Source organism: Rattus norvegicus, chromosome 6 (genome assembly GCF_036323735.1).
Source record: "Rattus norvegicus strain BN/NHsdMcwi chromosome 6, GRCr8, whole genome shotgun sequence".
Classification (NCBI taxonomy): domain Eukaryota; kingdom Metazoa; phylum Chordata; class Mammalia; order Rodentia; family Muridae; genus Rattus; species Rattus norvegicus.
In genome coordinates this window covers 128773990-128793690 of record NC_086024.1, presented here as the reverse complement: position 1 = coordinate 128793690, position 19701 = coordinate 128773990, and the positions used below count along the sequence as shown (strand labels likewise).

Below are 19701 nucleotides of genomic sequence, written 5' to 3'. Positions count from 1 at the left end.
AATGTTCCCTACGTGTGTCTGAACACTTGGTCCTCGCTGTGGTGCTGTTCTGAAAGTTATAGGAAACTTTGGGAGATGGGGGCTAGGTGGAAGGCGTGAATACCTGAAGGATGCACCTTGGGGTTGATAGCCCAGCCTTGCTTTTGCCCCACCTCTGTTTACTGACACGCTCAGATGTGAGCAAGCATCCTCACACTTCTGCTGCCACAGCTGTGAGCCATCCCTGACTCTATGCCTTCCACACCACATCATTCTGAATGATACCCTCAGAAACTCTTAAGTTGCTTTTCCATCAAGTGATCGATCACATTGTTGAGAGAATAACCAATGTGTCATTAATCTTGGCTCTATTGGATAAGCCACTTACACCTCAGCAAGCCTCCCTTTCCCTGTCAATCAAACAGAAGTGATGGTGCCTCATGAGGTTCTTTGATGGAAGAAGTACCAGGCACCAACTCAGTCACTATCCTCAGGGCTATCTCCAGAAGGACAATGAGACCCAGTCTTTGCAAAGTGCTTTATTGCTATTGCCAAAGTAGAAATCAACAAGTCAGTCTGCAATCTATGTTCTACTATTTACAACAGACCTCTAACATCCAACTGCAGTCAGCCAGGTTTGTGATTTGATACCTTTGTTCATGGTGGAACACTTTTACCCTGATTGCTCAAGTATGCTATTAAACTGAGTTCTTACATCAACCATGGCTAGCATAGAGTAGCCAACCCTTGTGTAACAATTTCACAGATCACTGAATGGGCTACTTGTTCTGATCATTGACTGGATACTCAAAGAAACACAGGCAGAGAGGAACATTTTCATTTTCGAGTTACATAGCTATTAGCACCATTTCAGAATCTCAGTCCAATGTCCTTTCTCAACCATGGTGCTAATAGGTGTGAGACCAGGTTTATAACCGTGCTTCCTGGTGGCCTTTATCTATGCTGACCAGCCTCTTGCAGAGCTTTGTAGCGCTAGACTGAGCAAGAGAGGTCTGAGGTCTGGGCATAACTATGTCACAAATATGGTGATAGGACCTTGGAGCAATCAAGTGGCCTCTTTAGCATCAGTGTCAATAATGAAAAAATAGAGCAAGAGCACATCTTGCAACTGTGATCAAGGAAGCTTCCACCAGGATATTGATCTTCTCACTTACAACACCTTATTAGTCAATCTACTCTATGAAAATCACTAGCTACCAAGAGGTGGATAGTCTGTAGAATATGCCTGGCTCCTTCTGTATAGGCCTGTGAGTTTCAGAAGGAGTCCCACCTCAGGGCTGAATCACTTTGCCAATGAAATAGAGGTTTGTACCATCCATAATGACCACCAGAAAGGGTCTGGTGAATTCTACCTTCAGAGAGCTCGGTCGAGCAGATCTGAGTGTGAAGAGAATTCCTGTGGAGGCAGCTGCTGTTGTTCCTGACTCGTCTACCTCCACCATGGATTTGTGTACCATCTGCAGGGAGACAGTAGGGCTGGGTTGTGGTGATGCATCATGATAAACGTATTACTTATATTCTAAGAAGATGGAATTTTTGTTCAATCTCACAGCCAGAATTAAACTATATACCCAGAGGTCACTTAGGACTGCTGTCCTACCTTGTACTCAGCCTGTTTGCTTAATTTGCTTTTAAGAGAACAATGGAATAATTATTCTTACTTGCCTTGGGTTTCCCAGGCAACCTTAAATTATGCACTCTTTCATGTCCCTGATCTAGAACAATGCATGTGTATTATTTGCTGAGAACAGCAGATATAGACATTGAAAGTAATCTAAAATGAAACCCACTTGTGATCATTAGTTTGTAAACAATGGTCTTTATAGTACTGTTTGATGTCTAGGTCAGCTGAAATCAGTGACTTAATCCATTGTAAACTTCTCTTAAAGATTTCTGTGGAGTCTATTCCATCTCCATGTGTTAATATTTGTGTGTGTGTGTGTGTGTGTGTGTGTGTGTGCTTTTCAATAAATAGAGCAAAGGGACACACACACACACACACACACACACACACACAAATGGTAGATTCACAAGACAGCATCCAGACAGATACAGATTCCTCCAAGGCTAGGTGACAAATATGGGTTTCTATTGTAAGAAGAACAAGACACAACACAAAGGAACACCTTTGAATATCTGGGAAAGAAAGAATCGTAATCGGACATAATGGAATGAGCTGGGGTGAAACAGAATGGAATGCAGTGAGGTGGGAGGGAACAGGATCAAAGGTAATGGGAGGAGCTGGGACGAGATGGATAATTAGAACAGGATAGGACAAGATGGGGTGGGATTGTAAGGAACAAAGACTATGAAATGGCTGGGGTAAAATATAATGGGATACTCTCTGGAAAGGGATAGGATAGGGTGGAATGGAAGAGGAGGGGAGGGAGGGATGTGGTGGGATAGGATGAGGTAGGATGAGGTAGGGAGGGTGGATGAGATGGGGATGGGATGGGGTGGGATGGGATTGGATGAGATGGATGATGGGATGGGAGGGGTAGGGTGGGCTGGTGTATGATGGGTTAGAGTGAGATGGGGTCTAATGGGAGGGCTGGGGCAGGATAGTGTGTGATGGGATAGGGTAATATGGGGTGAGAAGAGACAGGATGGTAACTTCTGAAATTAGATGCTCAGGAGCTTATAAACTCACCTCAGACAACTTAATATTGGTGTGGTCAGTAAGGCCAGACAAGTCAGCATGGGTGGTGAAGATGTCCTGGATGCCCAGCTTGGGGAGGATTTTTTCCAGTTTATAGGTACCCTCAATGGAGAACTTGGGGAGGTAAAGATCTAACTGTCTGGAGAGAGAAGGAGGTCCCTTCTTAGATACCATGAGCTTGCTGACAAGTCCTTAGCACCCACTCTCTGTGGCCTCACAGACTTTCTGGAACCTTCATCTCTGAAGCGTCCCTTGCTTCATATTTAGACTTAGGCTGCTGTTTTGCCTTCTTGCTCTAGCTCTGTCCTCTCCTTCCTGCTCCTCCTTCTCTCCCCATTCCCCCCCCTCCAGTGCTCATGGCCATCTCTACTCTCTCTCTCTCTCTCTCTCTCTCTCTGCCTTTCTCTGTCTCTACTACCCTCTTAACTCCTCTCCCCATGCCCTTATTAAACTCTATTCTCTACTATAAAAAATCACTTAGGCTTCTGGTGTCACCTTAGAACCCCAGCTTTCTGCATCTTATCCCTCAAGCTGGGCCAGGTCCTGGGCTGAAGACTTCATGGGAAGCCTTTAGGTTTGGGGCTATCTCACTGCCTGAGGAGTCCTTCCCACCGGTACTATGAGGTCCTGGAGTGTGTCTCCCCTGACATGGGTAGAAGGCCGTGCCCCCAAAATGGCCCAGAGAGTACCTCTTTGTGAACATCTTAAGCCAGTTCCTCAACGTTCTCTCATCCAGGCCATCCTCTACCCGCTTCATCTTGCCCTCGCTGGGAAGAATAAACAGAGCAAATGTATTGCCTTGGTAAGGGATCCCCACCACCGTGCAGGAAATGTTTTGGTCGAGGATGTAGGAATATATATCTTCGCGGTTCATCATTGGCACCTGAATGGTCTTCTTGGGAGTCACATGGTAATCCATCTTGTGGGTGTTGGTGCTACTGAAGGCCGTCTGCCACTTGGCTAAAGATGAACAAGGGGTAGGAGTAAAAGAGAACTGGGTAAAAATGAGACCCTTGGCTGTGACTGAAGAGTGGAGACAATCCAAAGAGTGTCTCTACAGAGCAACCTCAGCAACAGCAGTACCCATAACTCAGAGGCCAAATCCCCTCATAACTCTGGGGTATCCTGAACCTTTAATGTGCCTGTCCTCCTGTCCTCCTAAACTCTTGCTGTGGTGGTTTGAATGAGAATGCCCACCCCCCACAGTCTCATATGTTTGAATGCTTTATCTCTGGTTGGTTGAATTGTTTTAGGAAGGATTAAGAGGTGTGACCTCGTCAGCACATATTGGTATGACTTTGAGAGTGGGCTTGGAGGTTTCAAAAACCCACACCAGCACCCCTTCCCTCTCTGCTGAGTGTTTGTGGATCATACGTAAGCTCTCAGCTACTATTCCAGCACCATGCCTATCTGTGTGCTACCATGCTTCCTACTGTGACGGTCGTAGACTCTGAAATGGTAAACCAGCCCCAATAAAGTGGTCCTTTAAAAAAAAAATCTGTCCTGACCATTGTGTCTTGGCATGGTAACAGACATTTGCTTTCAGTAGTCTTTGACCCCCTCCTGTTTCCTGCCCTCTTAATCCTGATCAGGTCCTTATCCTGTTTCTAGTGGCTTTGACAGTTAGGGTTGTTTTGTCATGATGGCTATGACAAGGACCAGCTCCTGACTGTTGGATCACCGACAGACTAATAAGGATGCTCTGTCTTACATGGGGCTGCCTTCCTTCCACCCAGCTGGCACCTGGGTGAGTTGCTCTTTTATCAGGGAGGGAATGCTATCTTATGATAAAAAATAAAAATAAAAACAGAAAAGAGAAAAGACAGAAAGTTCAAGTTGGAGCCTAAGGCTTACCTTTGAAGAAGATATAATTTACCACCACCATGACGTGGGTGCTGTCAAGATCCTTGATCAAGTCTACAATCTTGCCGTTGGTCTTCTTGGCTACATAGTCATTGATCTGCTTCTTAGCACTTTCAGGGTTCCCAAAGTTGGTAGAGAACATGTCTGACATGTACAATGTCTTCATGGCACTCAGAAAGTGGTCCCGGATATGTACTGCTGGGTCTGTAAAAAGGGCACTGCCTAGGCTCAGCTGGAGGCCATCACTAGGCTGGCTGAACTGCTGCAGCAGCTGTTGGAAGCCCTTGTGGAGCATATCCTCTTGGCCTTGCTGGAGGCTGAGGCCCAGGCCCTCCAGGATCTGTGCCTTAGTCTTCAAGCCTGACCCCAGGGAGAGCATACCCAAGCTCATAGACACGCTCATGGGGGAGAAGAAAACATTCTGACCAGGGGCTTCAGAAGCCAAGGCCCTGTAGAGCCTGAAGGCAAAGTCTCTGCTTCGGGAAGTCCCCACAGCACCCACAGAGGACTCTTTAGACTTCTTCTTCTCCTTAGAATGGGAGCGTTGGCGGGAAGCCACCCCGTGACTGAAGAACAGCACCAGGCACAGAATGGGGAAGAACCTCATTGTGGCTGCCATTCTGAGTGGGAGAAGAGGAAAATGTTCTTAAGAGAGAACAGCTGTGGGTCAAAGTGAGAGAGACAATAAGTAGGCTGACATCTGCAAAGATGTCCCCTTTTATCCTCCAAGAGGATAAGAAGGAAGCTAGGCCATGGGGCTGCAAAGATCAACATGCAATGGAGTTACAAGAGGGGAGAGAGAGAGAGAGAGAGAGAGAGAGAGAGAGAGAGAGAATATCACCATTTTCCCCCCATAACGTCTTAAGTTTAGGATTTTGCATTGTGCCTCATTCATAGGGTTCCTTGGCTGCAGATTGCCTAGGGGCTATGTTCCACCCACCCACATCCTTAAGGCCATCGGTCCTACCTCGGCAGGTGTACTCACTCTGTATTGTGGTGGCTGAGTGTCTTGATGGGTAGCAATCCACCTGGCTTATGAGAAGAGAGAGGACAGAGTGAATTATAGCTGGCAAATGTCATGGATCACAGAGACTCTGTCTCCACCCCATTCCAACTCTGCCCCACTGGGAGCTGGGCTAATCTAAGGCTTTCTCAGGGCCCCTGATAAAAAGACAAAATGAACCTACTTCTGTTTCTTTGTCTAAGAATGTGCCTGTCAATACCAGTCTGAGACTGAGGCTGGAGCCTTGAAAGTATTAAGATTTCTGTTCCTGGGACTTGGCTCTTTCCCCTGAAGAGATGGCATTATCAATCCCAAGGCCTCTGTGTGCTCAGTCTGTAATGTTCTTGAGATAACCTGTTTTCCTTCTGCAACATTGTTGATTAGTTTCCCTCTGACTTTGTCCCATTGTATGATAGTTTCTGCTGACTCTATCTCCTCTTCTCCCCAGTCCTAGTATATAAGATACTATACTTTTAAAAGACACTTGCTTGGTATAAGACATAGGTGTGCAAGCAAGACTTCCTGATCCTAAACTGTATCGTCTCTATCTTTTGTTCTCTTTATCTTCTGATCCCCTGATCCTTTCCCTCAGGGCATTGTTACTTTTAAAGAAAAAATAAAATAAATGACCGAACCATCCAAGTCAAGTAGTACCTGAAGAGGGACACCTGAATATGAGAAAGAGAGTGAAGTATGGCCATAATTCATAGAGAAATTTAAAAATAAAATTGTTCCCAGAAAGACCACCTGGAGGAAGGAGTAGAAACTTCAGGAGTAAAATAAGGGATAGGAAAGTCATCTTCTTAACATAATATTGTTATTATTTGGGAATTTGACATAATGTATCCCATCCTCCTTACTTCCCAGCACCCCAAGCCCACTCCCCACCTCTTGTGCCCCCCCAAAAAGATTTAAGAAACCAGTTTGTGTTGTTTATATACTCACTGGAGCATGGTCAGACTCCTGGTGGCCAGGCCGTTAAAGATGAGCGAACCCCTCCCATCTCTATGCCCACCAGGAGCCATCTACTGTGGAAAGCCTCTATATCCTTATCCTAACAAAAACCTGCTTGGTTTTGCCAGATTCTCCCCACTACAGCATAGGTGTAAGGGTTGGGGATGAGGGCCTTTGTGAGCTGTGTATGGGAGGTGTGTGTGTGTGTGTGTGTGTGTGTGTGTGTGTGTATACACAGTCAAAACTTACAGCCACTGCTGCACAGATTTCAGAACCCAGGTTCAGACAACATGCCCAGGCTCCTAGACACAACAGTCCTTCATTGACCTACCTTTGCCTGAAGAGATGATTGCTATAAAACCTCTTTCCCAGTCAATTTTACATTAAAAAATAAATAAAAAGGAGATTTATCTACATGACATTAAAAAGTCTCATGATATTTAAAAAATAGAAAATGTTATAAAAATAAAGCTATTTTACATGTTATTAAAAAATAAAATATCATAAAGATAAAAGATACAGTATTAAAATATGAAATACCTGAGATGAAAATATTTTAATGAAAATTTATATATACAGAAATAAATTATGTTAATAAATAATGATTTACATAAAGATTGAGGTGGATATATGTAGGTGAACTATATAAAATTAAAAGGGTTATGTTATAAAGTTCTGAGTAAGTTATTTAAATATAAAAGGCTTAAATATATACAATTTAAAGTTTTTAAGGCTTGAGATTAGCATTTTTTTAAAAAAATGTTTGTCAAATTAAGATTTATTTAAAATTATCTTGCTACTAAAATATTCATGATAGCTAAAAAATATCAGACCAGTGTCATTGACCTTCTGGGTGCCTCTCACCGGAAGCTCTGCACTTCTCTCTTTAACTATATTTGGCCATCACCTTCTTTCTATTTGCCACCAGCAGGTCAATAAGAATGTCCCCCTTTCATCCGGAAAGAGATGCGATGTACAGTTTTTCAAATATCATCAGTTCAATCATTGCTTGATGATGGAATTTTCCAGCCTCTAATCACCCCTAAGTTGCCCCACTGTGTGGGCGTTTCCCAGTAAACAATGAAAATCTGGTGCCCTGGCTTCAGAATGGAATTTCCCCTTGGGTGGTATAATCCGCAGTTTCTATAGAACGCTGTGCCCCTGGGTGGATGACCTGAGACTCTGGTCCACTTGTCCTAGAGATGCTTACCCCATCTGGATAAAGATAACTTCCTAGAACTCTCTCATTGTAACGACCTGTTACAATGTCTCCAGGAAAAGAGACTCAACAGACCGATTGCTATTAGCCACAGACCTGGGCAATAAAATCATCTCTGGGACTTTTGAAAGAGAGAGACAACTATAATATGGACACACCCTTTATGCCTGGGCTCACTGCTTAATGTTAACCCTCCCTGCAATGTTACTTGACCTGGGGGTCCTTTTAGTCAAGAGAACAGGGGTGAGGAAGGACACTTCTAAATTGCATGTATCAATTGTTCTCTCTCATTGTGGAGATTCCCCTTTTGAGGGGACAAGATTTATTGCCCCAAAATTCAACCCCTGTGGCATCTTTCAACACTCATTCAGTATTATGATTGGAGTAGTTACATTGACGATTCTTGTGGTTATGCTAGGAGACATTTATCAGTTTCAGAAAAAAATAAAGTCAGACATTCAGGAACAAATTACCCATTTAGATTTAAATAAAAGGTGAACCAAGACATTCTGTGTCATGTCATCTTCAAAATAAATAAATAAATAAATAAAAACCAAAAAACAAAAACCTCAGGACAAACGGCTGTGTAACCTTGGTGCCAAGTTCACTCTGTACCTGTGGCTCCCAACCTCTCCAGCCCTTGGCTTTCGCTTCCCTTCTCCCAGCTTCTGATTCCTTTATAAGCCTGCTATTGCAGCCATGCGCTCCTGCTTCCCCCTGCCCCATCCCTTGATCCCTGTGTCCCCCTCCTCTCTCTTCTCCTCTCGCTCCTCCTCTCCCACCCACCCACCCCTGTCCCGGTTTAGTCTACTGATCATGTTTATTGATCTATTACCTTCTCTCCATACTCTGGACTCTTCCAAACACCTCCTCCTCGTCTCTACAACAAAATCACTCTGCTCGGCCATACCTTGGAGAAGTCGCGTGCTGGTGCTGGAAACCAGGGAGGAACATACATGAGCTTCCTTCCAAGGGGCGCGGCGTCTCCTAACTGAACCAAGCTGTTGATTCAACTCTCTTAAGGTATGCATGGCTCATTCGTTTCTGCTGGTTTCTGCCACCCAACACATTTGACTCCAAATTCTAGAAAACACTTTCTCAGCTGCTTCTTCCCTCCCTCCACCTCCAACTCTGGTGTCTCCTCCCTTCTGGCTCTTGAAGCCTTCTATACCCTCCAGGATGCCCACCACCTTGGTATCTCTCTACTAGGACACTTACCCCTCTTCCTTGCTTGGAACCCTCCCTTTCCCCAAAAGCCTCACCTCTTCAGCTATTTTCTCCTCTACCTGTTCTAACCACTAGTCTCTCCTCCTCTACTGGGTAAGTGTCACCCAGAGCTGCCTATTTTGTCTCTGTTGGATTACTACAAAAGCCACATTGGCATGCTCACCATACTGAGCCCCTATCATGAGAAAAAGGATGCCTCTCATTTGTGATTTGGGACATTTCTCTCTGAAAAGTCTCTCTCTCAGTCCACTTGGGGACAACCAGAATTCTTTATACCCTTCCTGGCCCTAAATAGCCCTTCCTCTTGTCTTCCTCAGACTCAGGTATTTTACTAAAGCCTCATTGTGTTACTGCAAACAGGTTGGCCTCGATACAGCCCAATAGCCTAAAAACTGTCACCTTCAGTTTTCAGACTCGCTCATATGGTAACGACTTCTGTACAAACAAAACATCTCCAAATCTCTTATATCTAAACTTTCTCTGTTCTACACCTCCAAATGTCTTTAAGCTTATTCTGCTGTCTGCTCTTGAAAATCCTTTATCTTTATGATTTCTTCATTCTCTGCCCTCAAAAACTTCTCTTAAAACTACTATGTAAACTCTGTCTCAAGATTTATAAGATTTTGGGGTGTGTACAGTTGTTAAAAATCTATAACAAAATTCGATAGCTAAAAAACTATACACATAGGCAATCTTGATTTGCTACAGCCTATTACATGGGATTCAACTCTTATTTAGGAAAAATAGTTGTCGCTTACCTGCCTCTTGGCAAATGACATCATCAGGATGAAAGCCAACAAGTGGTTGACAGCATCTTTACTAAGGTTTAAAAAAAAAGAGTACATGTCACATGACTTTAACCACCATCTTCGTTAAGAAGACCACATGGTATAAACCAATTAAAGCAGCACTCACAAAACTTAGTCTCATTAAGCTCTCTGCTTGCCATTGTATCTCCTCTCTAGACTAAGGAGGCAGCAGCCGCTCTCCAGAATATTTTGGGCAAGGATGAATTTCTGTACAATGATGAGCTCCTCAGGTTACAAAGGGTAACCAGGTTGACAGACACTGACTTAGAGGTACATGTCTGACTAGTTATGTTTCTGCTAACTGATCAATACCCAGCTCGTAGACAATTTTAGATAAGAAACAACAGGGTATGGTTGCTAACTGAGGTGGTGAATCCCTAAGATCTATTCACGTTAAGAATAGCAACTGACTCTAGCCAGAGCAATCAGACAACAAAAGGAGATCAAGGGGATACAGATTGGAAGAGAAGAAGTCAAATTATTACTATTTGCAGATGATATGATAGTATATTTAAGTGATCCCAAAAGTTCCACCAGAGAACTACTAAACCTGATAAACACTTTCAGCAAAGTGGCTGGGTATAAAATTAACTCAAATAAATCAGTAGCCTTCCTCTATGCAAAAGAGAACCAAGCCAAGAAAGAAATTTGGGAAATGACGCCCTTCATAATAGTCCCAAATAATATAAAATACCTCGATGCGACTTTAACCAAATAAAAGATGTGTATGATAAGAACTTCAAGCCTCTGAAAAAAGAAATTGAAGAAGACCTCAGAAGATGGAAAGATCTCCCATGCTCTTGGATTGGCAGGATTAATATAGTAAAAATGGCCATTTTACCAAAAGCAATCTACAGATTCAATGCAATCCCCATCAAAATACCAATCCAATTCTTCAGAGAGTTAGACAGAACAATTTGCAAATTCATCTGGAATAACAAACAACCCAGGATAGCTAAAACTATCCTCAACAATAAAAGGACTTCTGGGGGGATCACTATCCCTGAACTCAAGAAGTATTACAGAGCAATAGTGATATAAACTGCATGGTATTGGTACAGAGACAGACAGGTAGACCAGTGGAATAGAATTGAAGTCCCCGAAATGAACCCATACACCTATGGTCACTTGATTTTTGACAAAGGAGCCAAAACCATCCAATGGAAAAAAGATAGCATTTTCAGCAAATGGTGCTGGTTCAAATGGAGGTCAGCATGTAGAAGAATGCAGATCGATCCATGCTTATCACCCTGTACAAAGCTTCAGTCCAAGTGGATCGAGGACCTCCACATCAAGCCAGATACACTCAAACTAATAGAAGAAAAAGTGGGGAAGCATCTCGAACACATGGGCACTGGAGAAAATTTCCTGAACAAAACACCAGTGGCTTATGCTCTAAGATCAAGAATCGACAAATGGGATCTCATAAAACTGCAAAGCTTCTGTAAGGCAAAGGACACTGTTGTTAGGACAAAATGACAATCAACAGATTGGGAAAAGATCTTTACCAATCCTACAACAGATAGAGGGCTTATATCCAAAATATACAAAGAACTCAAGAAGTTAGACCGCAGGGAGATAAATAACCCTATTAAAAATGGGGTTCAGAGCTAAACAAAGAAATCACAGCTGAGGAATGCCGAATGGCTGAGAAACACCTAAAGAAATGTTCAACATCTTTAGTCATAAGGGAAATGCAAATCAAAACAACCCTGAGATTTCACATCACACCAGTGAGAATGGCTATGATCAAAAACTCCAGTGACAGCAAATGCTGGTGAGGATGTGGAGAAAGAGGAACACTCCTCCACTGTTGATGGGATTGCAGACTGGTACTACCATTCTGGAAATCAGTCTGGAGGTTCCTCAGAAAATTGGACATTGAACTACCTGAGGACCCAGCTATACCTCTCTTGGGCATATACCCAAAAGATGCCCCAACATATAACAAAGACACATGCTCCACTATGTTCATAGCAGCCTTATATATAATAGCCAGAAGCTGGAAAGAACCCAGATGCCCTTCAACAGAGGAATGGATACAGAAAATGTGGTACATCTACACAATGGAATATTACTCGGCTATCAAAAACAATGACTTTATGAAATTCATAGGCAAATGGATAGAACTGGAAAATATCATCCTGAGTGAGGTAACCCAATCACAGAAAAACACACATGGTATGCACTCATTGATAAGTGGATATTAGCCCAAATGCTTGAATTACCCTAGATGTACAGAACACATGAAACTCAAGAAGGATGACCAAAATGCGAATGCTTCACTCCTTCTTTAAAAGGGGAACAAGAATACCCTTGGCAGGGAATAGGGAGGCAAAGTTTAGAACAGAGGCAGAAGGAACACCCATTCAGAGCCTGCCCCACATGTGGCCCATACATATACAGCCACCAAACTAGATAAGATGGATGAAGCAAAGAAGTGCAGACCGACAAGAACCAGATGTAGATCTCTCCTGAGAGACACAGCCAGAATACAGCAAATACAGAGGCGAATGCCAGCAGCAAACCACTGAACTGAGAACGGGACCCTGGTTGAAGGAATCAGAGAAAGGACTGAAAGAGCTTGAAGGGGCTTGAGACCCCATATGAACAACAATGCCAACCAACCAGAGCTTCCAGGGACTAAGCCACTACCTAAAGACTATACATGGACTGACCCTGGACTCTGACCTCATAGGTAGCAATGAATAGCCTAGTAGGAGCATCAGTGGAAGGGGAAGCCCTTGGTCCTGTCAAGACTGAACCCCCAGTGAACATGATTGTTGTGGGGAGGGTGGTAATGGGGGGAGGATGGGGAGGGGAAGCAAGGGGAGGGGCAAGGGTTAGGGGGATGTTGGCCTGGAAACCAGGAAAGGGAATAACAATCGAAATGTAAATAAGAAATACTCAAGTTAATAAAGATTAAAAAAAGAATAGCAACTGACTTGAAGATGTATGTTTGGCTGCTTCGTCTTTGCTAACTCTGTTAAGCCTTAGCCATTTGGACAAAGTGAGCCATTCAAGAAACTATAATATTCTTCAATGGTGAGCTACTAACAGATGAAAAAATGAAGTGCTGTAGCCCGTATTCATGGTTTAAAGTTTTATTTTTTATTTTTATTTATTCACTTTACATCCTCCTCACTGCTCTCCCTTCCTAATCATCCCCTCCCACAACCCTCCCCCTGCCCCTCTTCCTCTTCTCTGAGAAGGTGCAGGCTTCACCTGGGTATCCTCCCACTATGGCACATCAAGTCTCTGTGAAGCTAGGAGCATCCTCTACCCCTGAGGCCTAACAAGAAAGCTGAGCTAATAGAACATATCCCACATCCAGGCAACAGCACTTGTGATAGCTGTTCCCCTCTGGCTTTTCAGAATCCACATGACGACCAAGCTGCACATCTGCTACATATGTGCAGGGAGGCCTTGGTCTAGCCCGCGTATGTTCTTTGGTTGCTGATCTGTCTGTGACATCCAGTTAGGCCAGCTTGAAGATGCTTTCTTTTTGTATGGTTTTGATTTCTTTGTCGAAAAGAAAATCAAATGTCCATAGGTGTGTGGGTCTTTGTTTCGATACCATTAATCAACATGTCTGTTCCTATACCAATACTATGCAGTGTTTATTACTATTGCCCTTTAGGACCGCTTGAGATCAGGAATGGTGATATCTTCAGAAGTTACTTTATTGTTTAGGATTATTTTTGCTCTCCTGGGTGTTTTGCTTTTCCATATGAAGTTGAGGATTGTTCTTTCCAAGTCCTGTAAAGAATTGTGTTGGAACATTGATTGGGATTGCATTGAATCTGTAGATTGCTTTTGGTAAGATGGCCATTTTTTACTATGTTTATCCTACCAATCCATGAGCATGGGAGATCTTTCCATCTTCTTATACCTTCCTCAATTTCTTTCTTCAGTGACTTGAAGTTCTTGAGCAGACTACTAGCCACTAAAGCTTTACTTTTAATGCTAAAGAATCTTCAATTAAGTCTTCAACTCAAATCTTTAAGGCTCAAACTTAACAGAGATAAAACTGTAAAATCTTGATCTTATAAAAGCTCCTAACTTGCTCTAAACTGTTAATGATAAACATCTGTGTGCAATCTCTCTACATATACAACCCGCTTGACAGAGGAAAGAGTATTACATGCTTTTGACTCAGAAACATTGTTTGGGGTCCCCAAGCCTTTGTTATGACTCCAAGGTATGAGTCTACTGCTATTCCTATAATGAGGATTACAATAATGAGGATTCCTATAATGAGGATGGTGCAGATTACAAACAATGGCAATGTTAACATATCTAATATTTTCATTTCTTTTGTAAACTTAGAGTTCTTGTGAGGTTCAGGGACTTGACTAGGATCTCTTTGTTACAGGTCAGACTCCAAATAACTGCCTCTGTTAATGAACAGCCTAAGCTTCCCCATTTACTGCCTATTCCTAAAGGTGGGATCTCTCTCTCTCCTCTTTTCTCCATCTTGAGACACCCACTTCCTGCTGAAAATAATAGGATCCCAGGCCTGGAAGTTTCAAGTGTAGAAACAAGATAAAGACACTCAGAGGCCTCAATGGAAGGAGAGTAAACTAATTCTGAGTCCTTGCTCAGGTGTGGACTTGTCAAGGTCAGCCTGTGGCTGGGGCCTGAAAGGAGTTAAGAGTTTAGCACTTGTTTTTTTTTTCCCTGAAGAAACTGGCATTATCCATCTCAAGGCCTGTAATACTCTTAAGATACCCTGTGCTCCCTTGCACAGTGTTATTTGATTAGATCTTCACTGGTCTAGTTCCTCTGCATGCCAGTTTTTGCTGGCTTTGAACCCCTTCGCCCCTGGACATAGATATAAGATACTGTGCTTCTTCATGAGCTTGTGTGGCATAGGACAAAGCTTGTGCAAGCTTATCCCAAGCTGTATCTCCTGTCTTCTACCTTCTGATCTCCTAGCTCCTCTATCCTAGAACCCTGTCATTGAAGAATGGCCTGCTGGCCCAGATCACAACCCCAGCCTGCACTATCTTGTCCTAGAAGGCTTCCAGATAAAGTGGCCCAAGACAGAGGCTCTCTTCAGGTTATCCAGTCACTGCTTTCCAAACCCACTTCAGTCACCATTGCCTGGCTCTGTGGGCACTCCAGGAAATAGGAGTGCCAGGCTACTTCAGACTGACATTACAGAGGCAAGGGACATCAGGACTCCATCCCTTTTCCAGACTCAACGCCTTCATTTTCTACAGTTTCTCATGGACCCAGGGAAAAGGGCTTTGAACCACTTCCCTCCGGCCAGTGTTCTTGCTAGATAACAATCCCATCAGTCTGATAATGGTTGAAAAAAAAAGCCTTGCGATGGCAGAGACACAGGGGGTCATTGTGTCTATCTTGTATATCCTAATCACCCAAATGAGGCCCAGAGAGCAGAAGGGAATGTTCCAGACTAGGCATCAGATTACATCACAGTGTCTGGATGGCTGACAGTGCCCTTTGCACCCAGGGCTTCTGTGGGCCTTGTGGGGTTGTCTTTTTCTCTCTTGAAACCAGGGTTCACTCACTCACTCTTCCCAACATTGCAGAAGGTTTCCAAGACCTGGTACAGAGTACTGGCTCAGGCCTTGTGACATTTCCAAGGACCCCATGCCAGGGCCTTGTAGTTGCTTGCAGAAGGTGGAGCTGGAAAATCCCAGTATAGGTCAGGTATGATGAAGTTCTCAACATAGACACCAGTCCAGTGAGCACCTGCATAGCTTCAGGACACTTTCCTGTCTCTCTCTTTGACGTCAAGTCTCAGTGATTCCCTCTTCTAGGCCAAATGTTGACTTATTAATCCCCATTTGCTAGGGTCATTTGCTAGGGTCCTTACTACAGATGTAATTAGTTTTTAAAAAAGTCACACTGGACCAGGGTGGTTCTTTAACCCAACATAGCTGCTCTTCCTACCCCAGCCCCACCCTCCATCCCTATCCCACCTCCCCCACCCCCTCCCTCTCCCTCTCCCTCTCCCTCTCCCCCTTCTCTCTCTCTCTCTCTCTCTCTCTCTCTCTCTCTGCTTCTCTCTCTCTCCCTCTGCTTCTCTCTCTCTCTCTCTCTCTCTCTCTCTCTCTCTCTCTCTCTCTGTGGTATGTATGTATGATGTGTTTGTGTGTGTATGTGCTTGAGTGTAAATGCTTGTATTATGCACATGCTGTGTGTTTTGTTGTATGTGCTTGTATATGTATGCAGCCAGAGGACATCTTCAGGCACCATCTACTCTACTCCTCTGAGACAGTTTCTCACTGGCTAGGAGTTCACCAAATAATCTAGGCTGGCTGATCAGTGAGTCCCAGGGATCCACCTGTCTGCCTCGCTAGTACTGGCGTTACAGTGTGCATCATCATGGCCAGAGTTCAGGCTTTGGGCCTCTGGAATGTAACAAGAACCAGTAGCCTGCTAGACTCTCTTTCATGGAGTCTTTGATACACTCGGAAATTTTTCCAGTGCTCCAAAGCAAAGGGTATTTTTGACACCTGAGCGACTAAACTCATTATTTGTCCAGTCTTAGGCCAAAGGACAGTGATGCAAACGTAACTCTGTAGGCTTCCATTCCTTCATTCTTTTTTCTTACTGGATGGGCCTATGCCAAACAGTTTACTTGAGGCCAGTGGAGCTTTGGGAATTCTGGCTCTGTCTCTAAGATGTCCCATCTGACAGACAACTAGAGTGAGGTGGGGACAAGGTGACATTCAGGCTAGCCATGGATGATGACAGGATAGCAGTCTGGCTGGAGGAGGTAGAGGCAGAGGAGTTTGTGGATAACCTTGGTAGCATATGGTCTCTTGGATAAGAACCTGCCGAAAAGAGGCTTGAAGATGAGAAGCTATAATAGCAGTGGGCAATCGAAAAGATCAGTGCTTTAAAAAAAAATCACATGACTGGGCCGGAGAGATGGCTCAGCGGTTAAGAGCACTGGCTGCTCTTTCAGAGGTCATGAATTCAATTCCCAGCAACCACATGGTGGCGCACAACCATATATAAGGGGTCCAATGCCCTCTTCTGATGTGTCTGAAGACAGCTACAGTGTATTGCAACACAAAAGAAATAAACCTTTTTAAAAAATCACATAATGCTGAACAGGCAAGGCAGTGAGCACTAGATCAGAGAAGCCTTGACTATTAGGAGAGGACTTTGAATTTCATCTTGTATACAACAGGAGAGGAATGAGCATACCATCAGCATAAGGAGGCATCAGACATCAATGTCCCACTGACTTGCTCCTTGTTTACTTGAAAGTGAGGTGTGTTCACCCTCTCTGGTAATCACACCAGGGTTTCACACATTCACATACCACTCGGTCAGGCTCATTGCTATGTCAAGCCTAAACTGTTCATGGCTTGCCCTATATCTACTCACCCACTTGAGAGGGGCATGAATCAGCTTGGCACTAACTTTATCTCTTACAGGGATGTTGAAAACCAGAATCCAGCTTGTCAGCATGCAAAGGGGGAAGTAGACCGGAGCTCAACCATGAAATTCTGTGACCTGCAGGACCTCTGAATTTCTAAGCACTTATGTGCTTGTGAATGTAACCTAGAGGAGGGGCATTGAACCCTAGAGTTAATCCTCTTAGCGATGAGACCCTTCTCTGTCAGTGTTCCCCTAAGGTTGTCTTGGATTCTATTTAAATCTGTGTTTTAGAGGATCAAGTGGGGGGCATCCTCCTTGGTCCCCCCCTCTATCTCCCTAGACCCCCTGTAGGGAACTGAGAGGCCTACTGCTTTCTCTCTACCTTGGATTCCTAGCAACTAGACTGTTCTGGGCTTGTGACTTTGCTAGGGCCTAGGCTGCGTCACAGTCTCTGATATACTCTGACTGTTGAATGGTTGCTATCTTAGTTAAAGTTTCATTTCTGTGAAGAGACACTATGAACACCGCAACTTTTATAAAGAAAAACATTTCACTGGAGCTTGCTTACAATTCAGAGGTTTAGTCCATTACCATCAAGACAGGCAGCATGGCAGTTTGAAGGTATATATGGTGCTGGAGAAAGAGTTGAGTGCTCTGCATCTGGATCCACAGGCCTCAAGAAGAGAATGAAAAACACTAGGCATGACTTGAGCTTCTGAGATCTCAAAACCCACCCCCAGTGATGTATTTCCATGGATAATGGCACCAACAAGGCCACCCCTGACAATATTACCAATCTTTATGAGCCTGTGAAGCCATTTTCATTCAAACCACCACAGATGTCAACTGGAGAGAACTCTCCAGCTTGCTCTTCTAGGTCACCAGGGACCACTCTGGTTTTGTGCCATGGGGCTCCTTGTATGATACACACAAGGCTCAGGGATCCAGGATCCTGTTTTCCAACCACAGATTGAATCTTCAGAACTGCCTCTATGTACTCTGGACACCAAGAAGCACATCAGAGTGGGTATGGTCAATAGCCTCCGATCTTAAAATCTGGAAAGTTCCTTGAGCTAGCCATAGAGTACCAGCCCCCATTTCCACCCAGAACAAATAGTGAGGAGTTCTGCCTCAGCTTGACCTACAGAGAGAAAGGGAGTGCTAGAGAGCTGAGTGCTGATCTAGCACCTTCTGGAAGCTCAGTCAAGAACTTTAAAGGCTGATAATAGAAAAAGAAGGACCAAGAAAATGTCCCCAGGTATAGAAATGCCCTCCTACTAGGATCTTGTGTGCATGTCTGAATGGCAAGGGTATTCAAAAAAGGACCTGGAACATATGGGTACAAACTGAAATTCATAAGTGATGTAGACAGCATTGGGTGTCTGGATTTTGGGTCTCATGGGAAGAGTAGCAAGGCTAGTGTATGCATTGCCCCATTTTAAGCTTCCTCTTATAGAGTAAGTGTGATTCCATGAGACAAGGCCACCTAAACCTGTCCCATATCATAGGTGAAGGTACCAAGGTCCAGAGAAGTAAAATCAGATTTACAAAACTAGTGGGAGCAAAAGGAGCCATCTAACTTGTAGATACAAGGTGAGCAGGTGATGGCAAAGGGAGTTCTCGTCTGGACATTGAAGCAGAGAGTGATCTGAATCTAGAAAAGTATGGGGAAGAGTTCCTCTTGGCTGCCCTGTTCCCAGTACTCACTGTCCTGGAACTCCCTGTTGAAGTCAGAGAGCATGTTGAATAGCCCCTTTAAGCCTGTTATGCTGTTGCCTAAAAAAAGGCATCTACTGGAAACCAAAGGTTTTCTGCAAAGAGAACCAGTCTCTGCCACCCTGCCTTCTTCATGGGAGAATTCACCCTGTATTCTGAAATGATCTGAGCTAGATCCAGTGCATGTGGGTATAACATATTACTTAGGTGGAGAAACTGAGCCCCAAGAAGGGCTGAGACTTGCCTCAAGTCCCAGATCACATCAGCAGAGCCAATATACGAAAAGTCACGGCTCCTGCCTCTGGTCTCCTGTTCCCGAAGCATAATGTTGGCCACAGCTGTCTATCATGGGAGTGGCACTAGTCACATCTCAGGCCACAGGCAGTGTGCCCCTCTGAGCCTTCCTCACTAGATACTATGGTATGAATCTGAAATGTCCTTATAGGCTGTGAACACGTTTCCCAGCTGGTGACAATGTATAGAAAGCTGTAGACTCTCTCACAGTAGAGGTCTCAGTGTGGGCTTTTGAAGACTGGATGGAACCCTTGGTTCAGACTTCACAATCTGTTTTCTAGTCCATGGTGACAGGAACAACTTCCTCCATCAACCTCCTCCCACCTCCACTGTGAACCGAACTTATTGCCAGATCTTCCCTACCACGAAGCATAGAAACCCTAGGAAACAGTAATCCCATGTGAGTAAATCTGTCCTTTCATAAACTACTTCTGGTAGGCATTGTCACAATGAGGCAAATGTAGGAAAACCACCAGGCCAGGGTCCAGATGGCTCAGGCTATTTCTGTCGGGAATCTCCCTATCAAAGCTTTCTCAGCTTCTCTTCCAGAAAGAAATGCTAATTCTTCCAAGCCAGCTTCCCTTCTCCTCAT

The 19701-nt window shown here is 44.1% G+C and overlaps 1 protein-coding gene across 5 annotated transcripts; it reads right to left on the bottom strand.

Annotated features, from left to right (window-relative positions):
- Window positions 1-503: 503 nt before the first annotated feature.
- Serpina5 (serpin family A member 5) lies at window positions 504-19685 on the bottom strand. Of its 5 annotated transcripts, XM_006240494.5 has the most exons (8): window positions 17668-19685; window positions 9684-9744; window positions 8534-8631; window positions 5508-5554; window positions 4514-5142; window positions 3349-3619; window positions 2651-2798; window positions 504-1457 (listed from the first exon to the last, which is right to left on the bottom strand). In XM_006240494.5, the coding sequence occupies exons 5-8, from the start codon at window positions 5139-5141 to the stop codon at window positions 1272-1274; spliced, it is 1233 nt and encodes a 410-aa protein (XP_006240556.1). In that variant the 5' UTR covers window position 5142; window positions 5508-5554; window positions 8534-8631; window positions 9684-9744; window positions 17668-19685; the 3' UTR covers window positions 504-1271. The 5 variants fall into 5 exon arrangements, with proteins under 5 accessions (XP_006240556.1, XP_017449838.1, XP_038968844.1 ...); XM_017594349.3 differs by lacking the exons at window positions 8534-8631; window positions 9684-9744; window positions 17668-19685 and having other exon boundaries at window positions 4514-5182; window positions 5508-5652; XM_039112916.2 differs by lacking the exons at window positions 8534-8631; window positions 9684-9744; window positions 17668-19685 and having other exon boundaries at window positions 5490-5640.
- Window positions 19686-19701: the final 16 nt, after the last annotated feature.

Bases quoted from the DNA above. Each gene is read 5' to 3' on its own strand.
- Serpina5 (NM_001244739.1), bottom strand. From the start codon at position 5,602: ATGACATTTGCCAGCTATAATTCACTCTGTCCTCTCTCTTCTCATAAG. The intron at 5,143-5,507 runs GTGAGTACACCT...TCTCCCACTCAG, and splicing joins CTCAGCCACCACAATACAGA to AATGGCAGCCACAATGAGGT. The intron at 3,620-4,513 runs GTAAGCCTTAGG...GTTCATCTTTAG, and splicing joins AAATTATATCTTCTTCAAAG to CCAAGTGGCAGACGGCCTTC.